General features: G+C 41.3%; 1 protein-coding gene across 4 annotated transcripts in view; it reads right to left on the reverse strand.

The window, feature by feature from the left end:
* Window positions 1-12987, reverse strand: part of DOCK3 (dedicator of cytokinesis 3) — a 564947-nt gene that overhangs the window by 71015 nt on the left and 480945 nt on the right. For all 4 annotated transcript variants that reach the window (XM_047693084.1, XM_047693058.1, XM_047693067.1 and 1 more), the window contains 3 exons: window positions 10876-10957; window positions 5370-5540; window positions 2297-2489 (listed from right to left, as the gene is read on the reverse strand). In XM_047693084.1, coding sequence (XP_047549040.1) covers window positions 2297-2489; window positions 5370-5540; window positions 10876-10957 — 446 coding nt within the window. The remainder of the gene's footprint in view (window positions 1-2296; window positions 2490-5369; window positions 5541-10875; window positions 10958-12987) is intronic.

Below are 12987 nucleotides of genomic sequence, written 5' to 3' on the forward strand. Positions count from 1 at the left end.
CCCTCCTATCTGGCTAGCATGATGTAGTCAGATTACCAGTAGCACAAACAAGCCAAGGCACTTTGGATTTATTTGACCACAGTCAAGTGTTCCAGATGAAATTCAGAAAGAAATTTTTTTTTTTCAGCCAAAGACAAATTACATGACTTATAAGAGATTTGGGGGCTGTCTTGTCAAATACCTAGAATATATTCAAAGAAAATGGAATGACAGCTGTTCTATGCTTGGACAAAAGAGAAGTTCATAATACAACTGGCAGACCAAAATACCAACAGAGCAGGATTTATAATGTAAATATATAAAATAACTACTGCAGAGAAAATAGTAGTTTGTTACTGGAACCTGATAAAGAAGAGACAAGACTGATGCGCTCTGAGAATGTAAGTGTTGCTTAAAAGACACTGTTGGTAAAAAATCTTGCTTCAAGGGAACTGCTGCAACTCAAGCATTCAATGAAGCGGAAATACAAATGAAAATTGGGTGGAGGCTTGTCTTCTCAAAATCCAGCTACATAGCTCCACTGCCACATAAAGTTTAAGAACAGTTTTTCTGGGGCGCCTGGGTGGCTCAGTGGGTCAAGCCTCTGCCTTCAGCTCAGGTCATGATCTCAGGGTCCTGGGATCGAGTTCCCCATCGGGCTCTCTGCTTGGTGGGGATCCTGCTTCCCCCGCTCTCTCTGCCTGCCTCTCCCTACTTGTGATCTCTCTCTGTCAAATAAATAAATAAAATCTTTTAAAAAAAGATTTAAAAAACCAGTTTTTCTTAAGTGATTATGGGAAGCAGCAGGTACATACAAAAACATAGGAAATAAAGGGTGTCAGTGAGGGAAGTCTGTTGTCCCCCTTCCCATATATTTGAAAGCATCTTCTTTAAGCAGTGCACAAAGCCTGCACATACGCAGTGGCCTCAGTGCCAATGCATCCAAACCTGGGATACAATTCTCCAGCCCAGGAACCGGTGAAGAGAGAAGTGTTTACTATAAAGACTTACTGGTAGAGAAAAGCTGACTTTCTTTGTGGCGGCTTTGCCATGAATCATAACCTACACTGGTAGAGTTAAGTTAAAGGGGACATTTATTCAGCTTTGCAATTGTGTGTAGCACTTGGTTGAGAGATCATTGTTCTTATACTTTATTTTTTTTAATTTTTTTAACTTTTTATTTCTTTTCAGCATAACAGTATTCATTGTTTTTGCACCACACCCAGTGCTCCATGCAGTCCGTGCCCTCTCCAATACCCACCACCTGGTTCCCCCAACCTCCCACCCCCCTGCCCCTTCAAAACCCTCAGATTGTTTTTCAGAGTCCATAGTCTCTCATGGTTCACCTCCCCTTCCAATTTCCTTCAACCCCCTTCTCCTCTCCATCTCCCCTTGTCCTTCATGCTATTTGTTATGCTCCACAAATAAGTGAAACCATATGATAATTGACTGTCTCTGCTTGACTTATTTCACTCAGCATAATCTCTTGCTGAGTGAAATGTTCTTATACTTTAAATGTCAAACAAAAAATTTTACTACCCAAAATTCTAATTATAAAAACTCTAATAATTGTTTTGTTAGCATTTCAGATTTATTTCTGCAACCTAGAAATTTATTCTATGATTATGACATTCCATTTAAAGGATAAGGCTCATACTGATCTTAACATTTGGCCGTTGAGTATTTGGCACCCCTGCCAGGCTGATCATGCTGAATATGGTTTCAGGTGTGAATACAGAGTTCTTCCAGAAAGGTAGTTTGGGCTGTTCATTATTTGCTAGGCTGTCCTGACCCTTGGGGAGTGGAGGGCTCATGGTCCATCTCTTAACTGATGCTTAGAGGCTCTTTCAAAGATAGGCAAGGAGTCTATCTGACTGGTGCGACAAGGAACAAAGTAAACACAGTGGGTCCTCAGGGCCCCCTTTCAGGGTCTCTCTTATTTCCTTGACTTACACTTATCGTCTTGGGCTACACCCTTCTCTCGTGTTCCCTCTCCTTTCCCTCTGCTTTCCCATCCTGCTGGGAGTGTGGCAGGCCCTGCTCTTGGCCGCTGGTTAGACTTGTGGGCCTGCAAGTTGCTCTGCAGGCCACCGCATGGGCATGGCCCAGGCTGTGGGTTCCTAGGGATGAATCATGAGTGAGGCAGTAGGCCTCCATCTTGGCTGCATTATCTAACATAGTTTCCCAAACCCTCTGCATTTTTAGGGCCACAGCCTTCTTACATGAGCACTGATAAAATGGATCCTTTGATTACCACTTGATAATTACCCTGGAAAAGAAGAAAGGTGAGTCTGACTTTCATCCCAACTTGATTTACCTGAGAAAGAAAACAGGCGGCTATCCACAGTCCTGGCAATCGACTGGAGCTTCACCACATCCATTGACTGCCCAATGTGCACTGTACTGGGCATGCTCCCCAGAGTCCCTCTTACAAACTCTGCCACCTCCTGCACGGTGAACATTTGCAGCAGCTCATCAAAGATAGTTGGGAAGGAATTAAGGAGTGCAGCCTGCAGAAGCAAGTGAGCCTGTGGTTAGGGTGGAGTTAGGTGTCTACCTCACATGCTCAGACAATCATGAGGAGTCAAGAGGCTGAAAAGTCACTGCAGCACCCCGGCCTCACAGGGGTTCCTCCTGGGCCTTTGACTCCATGCATTATTGTTGCACTCCTGGGGCATGGAACAGAGTAGCAAAAAGGAAACTAAAACAAGAATATTTCCTGGGGCCCAGGCCACTTGAAGCTTTCATAACTTGCCAATATATTTGCTGGCAAGAGAAGGGAATAAATAAAAAAAAAAGAAATCAGCTCAATATGGCTTAATAGCCGTAGCTGTTTTGCTCATAAAATGGATTTAGATTTTTTGTCTGTCTCTATGATCAAACTCTCAACATTCTAATTTTGGTCTCAAATTCAAGCCAGGGACTGCTCAAATCAAATATAGCAGAGAGAGCTGAGCACCATCAAGCAGCATGAGCTGAACTTCGCTCACAGCTCTGTAGCCAGCAATCAAGCTCTGAGAACAGGACCATTTTCCCAAGATAGAGACATTTATTTGAAACCATGAAATCTGAAGACTTTGTAAATCGTGTCCTTCTGTGATGCTTGGCAGTGTCAAGTGTAAATCCACAAGGATGGAGAAGGTGTGGGTTTAGTCAGCTAGGGGCTCTCGAGAACCGGTGGTTACATTGGCAGAGAATTCAGCAACTGGTGGAAGTGTGTGTTTGGAGACTTCTCTTCATGGATCTCAGCTCTGGTAGACCCATGAAGTGGTTTCTTCAGGACAATCTTATAATAGTTCCAGAGCCTTTCAGAGATGGGGTAGTATAGGAGAAAGAGAATGGGCTGTGGAATTAGACAGACATGAGTACACCTCTCAGCTTTACTACTTGTCTGTCATATAACCTTCAGTGAGTTACTGCCTAATACCCTGTTTTCTCGTCAATAAAATGAGGATGATGTTATCACTTGTCTCCTGGTATTGGCATGAAAAAAATTAGATGCATGAAGTTTATTTCCAGCAGAGTGGCCAGCACATCATTGGTCTTCGAGAAATACTGGTCCTCCTTTTCTCAGGTCTACCTGGTAGCAACACGAAGGCGGCTTTTCTCCCTCTCAGTCCTCTTACACAATTAACCCAGAATTCACACAGGGGAATGGAGTGTCACTGTGAGACAAGAAGGTGAGAGTGCATTCCTCCCATGTGGCATGTAGTGAAATGGGGGTGTGGGGAGTACGAACTATTGTCCTCGACTGCTTCATCAGGCAGTAGACACTGGCCTAGAGCGAGTAAAAATTTATGCCATGGAGAAACAGATCTGTTATCATACTGCAGTATGTGTTCAGGCCGGGCCCAAGGACAGAACTTAGATGAATACTGTCTACAGATTTATAACTCCCTGGGATATCAAAGAGATTTCTTTGTGTGCAGAAATTAGAACAGCACAAGGACATATTATCATAAGCAGTTAGATATAAAAGACAAAGGGGAAAAAGCAGGGCTTTCATAATACACAAAAACAGTAAATATTCTCGTGAATGTTGAGATTTCCTACACTTATGCACCAGGACAGAAGGACAACTGCACCTGAACATCTCCTAGTGGTCAGAAGCAAAGACATAAAATCTGACTGAACCATGGACTTGCTGAGAGATCTGAAAATCATGAAACATGAGCCTGACGCCAAAGAAGCAGGTCTGCTCCTGACTAGATCTGAGCTCTCCTGATGTGACAGGTACATGCCACTGAGTACAAGGCATTACCAAGTTCTCAGAAAGCATATCTGCCTTGTTCTGCTAGCTACCTCTGAGCCCCCTCATCTCTGTATACTGAGGGGAAGAGTAGGTGTCCTGGGCCTTTGTTGGCAGGAACAGATGGGCAGGAGGAGAGATGGGAGGAGGAAGATGAGTTGTGTGGGGTACTTCAGAAGGGAGACCATGGAATGACCCTTTTTTTACAGAGACACTTGGAAACCTTGAGGAATTCCCTCTTTTATAAAGTCTAGCTCACAGTTGTTCACCTGTTCTCTGGATCAAGGGGCTTAAAGCCAGTTGGCATCAAGGGCATCATAGGGTCATGTGGAAAAGAAAAAAATGGAATATTCTAATCTTAAAGGAGATATTTAAACACACATTTGTACTCATGACAGTCCTGGCAGCAACTGAATGAATGGATGGGAGAGTGATCTTTTGAGTAATAACTGGCTTAAAAAAAATAAAAAAAAATACATCTATTAGATAAAATTCTGACATTTATGTATAAGAGAGAATAACCCTCTTGTGACTGTGGTAATAAACAATATCCTTGATCCTTTCTAGGGTGAGGCTCTCTGGAAAAGGTAACAGATTAACTGACTGGACATTTTTAATATAACAAAACAAATTTTCTTCCCACATTGATATTTCTAATAGAACCTGATCTTAATTATTAACCAAAGTTTTCTAGTTGTTTCTGCCCATTTTATTCTTAACTTCTGGAATGGATAAGTATTAATCTAAGGCTTATTTTTTTAAGTTTTTAAAAAATTAACACAGTAACTAGGAAACAAAATTCTCTATACATTCTGAATATCCCCTTTAAATAAGATGCTCATAAATGACAAATAGTATGGTTTAGCTAAATAAATTTGGCCTAAAGAGGGCTTCTGAGAATAAAGTTGTGCTTCTTCACCATAATGCCACTGGGCTGTTTTATATTTGGCAGTTGGGGCATAGCTGGCTTTGAAGTAAAAGTAGCATTGTGTTCTATTAGTTATTTCCTGGCAAATCACCCCTCACCCAGCACACAGGAGTTTGGCAAGGCTTCTTCAACTCCAGAAGCCAGAGGACAAAGAAACCACCTGCTAAGGCAGACTAAGAATCCAGCAGCAAATCTTCCCTGCGGCTCACAGACCTGAGTGAAAAGGAGTGTTTCTGAGTTTCTGCTGTCCAGACTGAGCACAAACCGGATGGACTGGAAAAGTTCTTGGATGCTGGACCGGAACTGTTCCTCTTCCATCCCACAGGTGGCTCGGGAATACAGGATCCTGGATTGCACAATAAACTTGAAAAGGTACTCCAAGGCCTGGAGGTGTGGGAGCAAAAGGGATAGAGAGGTGTTGAAGATGGTCAACAACTCACACAGCAGGGAATAGAGGGCTATGTAACCGTAAATTCTACCAAAATCAGGTGATGGGCAAATTTCAACTGTGGAGATAAGTACTTTTTTTTTTTTTTTTTTAAGTTTTTCTCAAAAGTCCAAACGGTCACTGAACAGCAGCTGTCTTCTTACTGAGACAGTCACCTAATTAGTTCACCACTGTTTTTGTGATTCTGGAAATGAGGAACCATAGACTGTTATGGGAGCAGCTGAATTCAAGAATATATAGGATCAAAAGAAAATTTAATATCTTTGCATTTGTTTTTACAGGTCTGGAAATAAGGGGTTTCAAAAGCAATGATGTAGCTTCTCTCACATTTGTTTCATGAAGGAAAAGTCCTTAAGGAATCTTCTGTACCTTTGAGATACAGCTAGGCCCTGACGTGGTGCCAGCCTTCTTGCTGGGGTCAAGTCTGGAGAAAACTTGCCCTAGGCAGCACAGCCCGAGGGGACCTGACACATTCACTCTCCATCCTCTTCCAATACATGGCACCTTCCATACATAATATTTGATGAATGTAGGAGATCAAGCTCCCATAACACGTTTTAGGAGCAGAATCTAATTTTGAGGAGTTCCTGCCGCTTGGCCCATGCTTATGAGCACAGTAATTATCTTTTAAAAGAACAGACTGAAAATCCAAGCCTATGCTTTCTAATCAAAGAAATGCCACAGATTTCCCAGACACTGGAAAGGCAGAGACACTGGGAAGAAACTTATCCAAGGATGAAACAAATGGAGTTCAGCTACTTGAAATATATAATAGGAAATAATTCTCAAGCTACCTTTCATGACATATGCATGTATCAGAAGGTTTGTTTTGTGGCCCATATAGAATTCAGCTGGCATTGTAGAATGGCTAGGTCAGAAAAATGCATCTTTCAAGGTTTGCACCAGTAGAAAAAAATCGCAGTGTGTGCCTTCATCAGCATAAATGTTACAGCCTCTGTTCTAGTAGCCTTTTAATGCCTGGTCTGAAAAGAACTGGCAAAATCTGTGCTACGTACTCTAATTTTAAAAAGGAAAATGTTTTCCTCATGACCAGTTTTTTCTTTTTTCAGTTTGATACAGCTAACAGAAGAGATGTACTGAATTGCTTGAAACATCTACTACTTTCATAGTGAAAGGCAGAAGCAGACAGCAAAATTGCTTGCACTTCCTGGTCATGAGTGGTGGAGGCTATGAAATTTGTTCAAAATTCAAGGGTCCTCTCAACACTGTGCAGAGACAATGGAAAACATAACTGTGGGTGAAGCATCTGCTCTGTCCAGTTCTACTTAAGTTCATAAACTTGAAAGGAAAAGAGATCCTACAAGTTATTACAACCTTTCTATCACTAAGAAGATCCATCGTGCCTGCTCTTTCCTCTTCATGTTTCCTTGGGGGGACCTGAGGTAGCGAAAAGTGTGCTATCTTTTTAGGATACCTTGCCAAATACCATCCTCAAACCCACCAAAGATACCTTCTACAGGCCATTCACAAGGGAACAAATAAAATAACCAAGTAAGAAAACAAAGGACTCTTTATTTTCATCTTCCTTAGTGGTCAAACTTTCTTCGAAAGGCCATGACTTTGAAAGTGAAAGGAAGAGATGGGATATAGGTGGCAAGATGTATCGAATCAAGAGTAATAAAGAAGAAGGGGGGTTTCCTGGTCCACACCTTATCACACCAGAATGAGAGCTGCCAGGCCAGGACCATGTGTATCCTGTGAAGGATGAAAAGAGGATTGGATAGTGACTTACTGGTTTAGTCAAGAGGACTTATCAACTAAAATTTGATGAAGATGGGGAAATGACCTGACAAAACCTTAGTACTGAATGCATTATTATGAGATGTCAATCAAATAAGCCTGAAATGATAAGAGTAAGTATGAAAGTACCTCAGAAAAGTGCTCCCTCAAAGGGACCTCTTGCTTCTCTCCACCCAAACCTGATCTTCCCGAAGTACATCTCCCAAAGTAACCAACCCAGCTGATCTAGCCATAGCCTCAGAGCCTCAGTTCTTCCTTTCTGTCACCTCCCATCCAATTCAACAGTTGAAATCCCCTGCTTTGGTCAAATCAGCCACTATTTTGGTTGCTTGAAAACTCAAGCTTCCTAGAACTTTTTTTTTCTTTTTTTTTTTTTTAAGAGAGGGAGAAAGAGGGAGGGAGGGGAAGGGCGGATGGACAGAGAATCTTAAGCAGGTTCCATGCCCATTGCAGAGCCTGATGTGGGACTCAATCTCACAACCCTGAGGTCATGACCTGAGCTGAAATCAAGAATTGGAAGTTTAACTGACTGAGCCACCCTGGCACCCCTCCCCCTGCCATGAGGCTTTTAAACATGCTGTTTCCTCTGTCTGGAGTACTTATCCCTCAGCTCTGAACATTAATTTTAGCCCAGAGGTCATCTCATCAGAGAGGTTTTCTCTAAAATCTTGATCTGAAGTAAAACTTCCTCTCCAGCCATTCTATCCCATGATCCTGTTGATTCCCTTCATAGTATTCATCAAAAATTTTTTTTTCACTGACTTTGTATATTTATTCATGTTATATGTTTGCCTGTCTTTCCAAAGAACTTGTATGGAAGTGCTATAAGGCCTAGCCTTTTCTGCCTGGGCCCCTGCTGAGTCCCCAGTGGCTCCTACAGTGTTTGACCCATGGCAGCTATGAAGCAACATCAAGTGACTGACTGAATGAATGATTCTTAGGAGAAAACAACTTCTTCTGTGATGGCTTCTCCAGTATCCTGAGCAATTAATTTTGAGACTCAAAGAGAATCCTTTGAATCTAACTCAACTTTTATCCTCTCAAATATCATATGAGACACCTAACAGGTACTGGGTTAAGAGACGAACAGAACCTGGGCCCTGCCCTCACATCACACTCAGAATCCTGCTCTACACTTGTGCTCCTGCGTGCTTCATTGGGGAAGTTTTCTTCAAGAGGAGAGGCCTGTCTTACTCAACTCGTCTTTGTATCCTAGCACCCACAATAGATGCTGACTGCTTTGTCGCTATGTATTATATGAAGGAGCACAGAAATAACAATTGTGGGCTTTGATTTTTACAGAATGTACATAGAAGAAGCAGGGGAACACAATCTTATGATTTGATTTTGCCTTCAGTCTGATGACACTTGGGGAAACACCTGTCTCACCTGTTACCCTGTGGACAAGAACAGCAAAAGCATAGGCCCAGTAGTACTTGCAGCAGATGATGTGAAATTAAAAGGGGACAGAGAAAAAGCAGAACAACTTTGTTGCCATTCTTCTTTTATTGCTAACTGGAAAGGGTGGGAAAGACAGAACCTAGATGTCCATCTACAGACGAATGGATAAAGAAGATGTGGTATATATACACAATGGAATACTATGCAGCCATCAAAAGAAATGAAATCTTGCCATTTGCGATGACGTGGATGGAACTAGAGGGTATCATGCTTAGCGAAATAAGTCAATCGGAGAAAGACAACTCTCATATGATCTCCCTGATATGAGGGAGAGGAGATGCAACATGGGGGGTTGAGGGGGTAGGAGAAGAGTAAATGAAACAAGATGGGATTGGGAGGGAGACAAACCATAAGTGACTCTTAATCTCACAAAACAAACTGAGGGTTGATGGGGGGAGGGGGTTGGGAGAGGGGGTGGGGTTATGGATATTGGGGAGGGTATGTGCTATGGTGAGTGTTGTGAAGTGTGTAAACCTGGCGATTCGCAGACCTGTACCCCTGGGGATAAAAATATATGTTTATAAAGCTGTAAAAAAAAAAAAAAAAAGAAAGGATGAATACCCAAGTTTTGTAGCAACATGGACGGGACTGGAAGAGATTATGCTGAGTGAAATAAGTCAAGCAGAGAGAGTCAATTATCATATGGTTTCACTTATTTGCAGAGCATAACAAATAGCATGGAGGACAAGGGGAGATGGAGAGGAGAAGGGAGTTGAGGGAAATTGGAAGGGGAGGTGAACCATGAGAGACTATGGACTCTGAAAAACGATCTGAGAATTTTGAAGGGGTGGGGGGTGGGAGGTTGGGGGCACCAGGTGGTGGGTATTGTAGAGGGCACAGATTGCATGGAGCACTGGGTGTGGTGCAAAAATAATGAATACTGTTATGCTGAAAAAAAAAAACAACAAAACAATTAAAAAAAAAAAGTAACTCAAGAACACAAAAATGTAGGGGTGGAAAGGGAGAAAGCTTGGACTTGTGAGTTCCCAGAGGATATGGCAGCTTTCTTTAAATAGCTATCTGGAGAACTGTCGAGCAAAAGAGGGATCAACATTCTCATAGATGATTCTCTATAGTAGAAGCAGTACCATGAAAAGAAGTTACCAAAAGTGAAGTTAACTCACAATGAGGATGGTTCCCTGAAAACTGGAGCTGCCTAGAAATGCAAAAGGCTGCCTTATCGTGGAACCTGTCCATGTAGGGGTGCTGCCATGAAGGACCCTGGGTTCCTCCAAAGGTCAAGGTTTTAAGATTATCTTCTTCTCCATATATCCATATACAGTGCATTTACACTCAGCTCTTTCCACTTAAAACAGTTCTAAAAAAACACAATGTGTAGTAACCACTGAACAAGGGAAAGTGTTGGAAGATCTTAATTCTTTTTTTTATTATTTATTTTTTAAATTCTTTTCACCATAACAGTATTCATTGTTTTTGCACCATACCCATTGCTCCATGCAATACCCACCTCCTTAATACCCACCTTAATACCCACCACCTGGCTCCCTCAACCTCCCACCCCCCCTTACCCTTCAAACCCCTCAGATTGTTTTTCAGAGTCCATAGTCTCTCATGGTTCACCTCCCCTTCCAATTTCCCTCAACTCCCTTCTCCTCTCCATCTCCCCATGTCCTCCATGTTATTTGTTATGCTCTGCAAATAAGTGAAACCATATGATAATTGACTCTCTCTGCTTGACTTATTTAATTCTAATCATTGCTGCCACCAACACTAGTTTAGAAGGAGATATGATGCTTTGGCTACTGGAAGCAGAGATGGATGGTGTTGGCAACAACCAGACAGGAAGGACGGCCAGGAGCTCCATGCTCATCATCCATCCTTCTGGCCTTAAGATAACATTATTAGGCATAAAGATCTTCTGGGGCAAAATCAAGGTGAGGAACGGGGACTCACGTGGTCCCAGGTGTTCCTAAAAGCAGGCAAATGTCCTAGGATGTCTACACTTGTCCTGCATGCTATAAACCATTGCCATTACTGACAAACAGCTGCAGGGTGGGCCCTTTGTGTACAGTGAGCTCAGTACATTACCCGCATGGCTTCCTGAATGTGGTCCTGTCGAATCAGTTCTGCTGAGCAGTCCATGTACCACTTCAAACAGCGGATGAGCTCCCTGGGAAAGAGAACAGTTCCAGAAACCCCACTTTAATTCAAAAGCAATGCCGCTTGAAATTTCTGCAGCCCAGAATTAGCCACACAGAAATAATATGCTGCTGATGAGTCAGAACGGAGTGATGGGTCCATTACAGCTGTGGGATCTCCAGTTCATCTGAGATCAGACAACATACCTCACTCAGACAACATACCTCATCCACAGAGTTGCTGCATTTTAATGAGCAATTATAATCATTCTTTCTCACTCTCCCTGACACACATTTCTTCTTTGATTATAAGAAAGTTTCCCCAAAGTCCTGGACTTTGCATGCATATTTGTTTTGTCTAAACTTGCTGCGTCTCCAGAATAGACCACAATGACTAGTAAATAGTAGACAGAGATAAAGGTATATAGTCCAGTGTGCCCCTCCTTACTTCACCTTTATCTCATATATTTTATTTCCTTAGGACCAAGAAACCTGAGTGAAGGGAGATGATAGATCAGAAGGCCTGTTCCTCATGTGGCAACAGGGCACAGAAGTCAAGCCAAGGCCTTGGTCAGACAGCAGAATTTATATCTGGGGCCTATAAATTTCTAGCTCTGTGTCCTTGGGCAAGTAATTTGATGCCTCTGTGCCATTTTCTTCATTTAAGATGCAGAGAAAACAACAGTACACTTCGAAGTTATTGTGACTACTAATGAGATGATGACATGCTTAAACCACAGCATGGTGCCTGCTCTGTGGAGTTACATCAAAGCGCCAGAGTTCCAGGGACTCCACAGCCTCATCACCCTTGGGTTTTACTTATATTTCTAAAAACTATGCTAATTCTACAGAAGAAAGTGATGACTTTTTAAAATTGCTTTAACAGTTTCAGATAACCTTGGTTTTCCATGTTAACTATTTATATCTTTTATCAACTTTTTGTTTCTTTGATATTTATTTGTGGGTGCTGTATTTATCTATTCACATGTTTCTCATGGAAGAAGCAAGCCTAACTTTCGTTAGCTTTGCCGGTATTTCTTACAAGGAAAAGTATGACACCTGTGTAGTAAACTATGGTTTAAAATGAGAGCTCAAAGACCACAGCTAAGACCCCATTCAACCATGAAATATTAGGAATAAGGCTTGCTTTTGCCACTTCTAGTCAACATAGTACTGGAAGAACAGTTAGGCAAGAAAAAGCGGTAAAAGGTATTCAAACTGGAAAGGAAGAAACAAAATTATCTTTGTTTGTAGCTGACATGGTCTTACATGTAGAAAAAACTGAAGATTCCACAAAAAAACCTTTTAGAACCAATAAATGCAAAATTTTTCCAGCAAAATTGCAGGATATAAAATTAAGACACAAAAGTCATTTGCATTTCCATACACTTATAATGAGTACTTCAAAAAGGAAATTAAGGAAAAAAATCCATTTGTAGTAGCATCAAAAAAGAATAAAATATTTAGGACTAACTTAACCAAAGAGGTGAAAGACTTATAGACTTGTACTTTGAAAACTATAAAATGTTGCTGAGAGAAATTAAAGAAGATATTAATAAATGGAAAGACACTCGTGTTCATTGATTGAAAGACTAAAACTATTAAGATGCCAACACTACCCAAAGTGATCTACAGATTCAATGTAATCTCTTATCAAAATCCCAACAACATTTTTTGCAGAAATAGAAAAATTCATTCTGAAGTTCATATGGAATCTCAAGGGTCCCCAAATAGCCAAAGCAATCTCAAAAAAGAAAAAAGTTAGAGGACTCATACTTCCTGATTTCAGAACTTACTACAAAACTACAATAACCAAAATAGCATGGTATTGGCATAAAGACAGACATACACATCAATAGAATGACAGAGCCCAGAAATAAATCCTCACAGAGATGGTCAAATGATTTTCAACAAGGGTGCCAAGACCATTCAATGGGGATAGGATAGTCTTTTCAATAATTATATTAGGAAAACTAGATATCTATGTGCAAAAGAATGAAGTTGGATTCTTACATTACACAATAAACAAAAATTAACTCAAAATGCATCAAATACCTAAGTG

This window comes from Lutra lutra, chromosome 1 (assembly GCF_902655055.1).
Source record: "Lutra lutra chromosome 1, mLutLut1.2, whole genome shotgun sequence".
Taxonomy (NCBI): domain Eukaryota; kingdom Metazoa; phylum Chordata; class Mammalia; order Carnivora; family Mustelidae; genus Lutra; species Lutra lutra.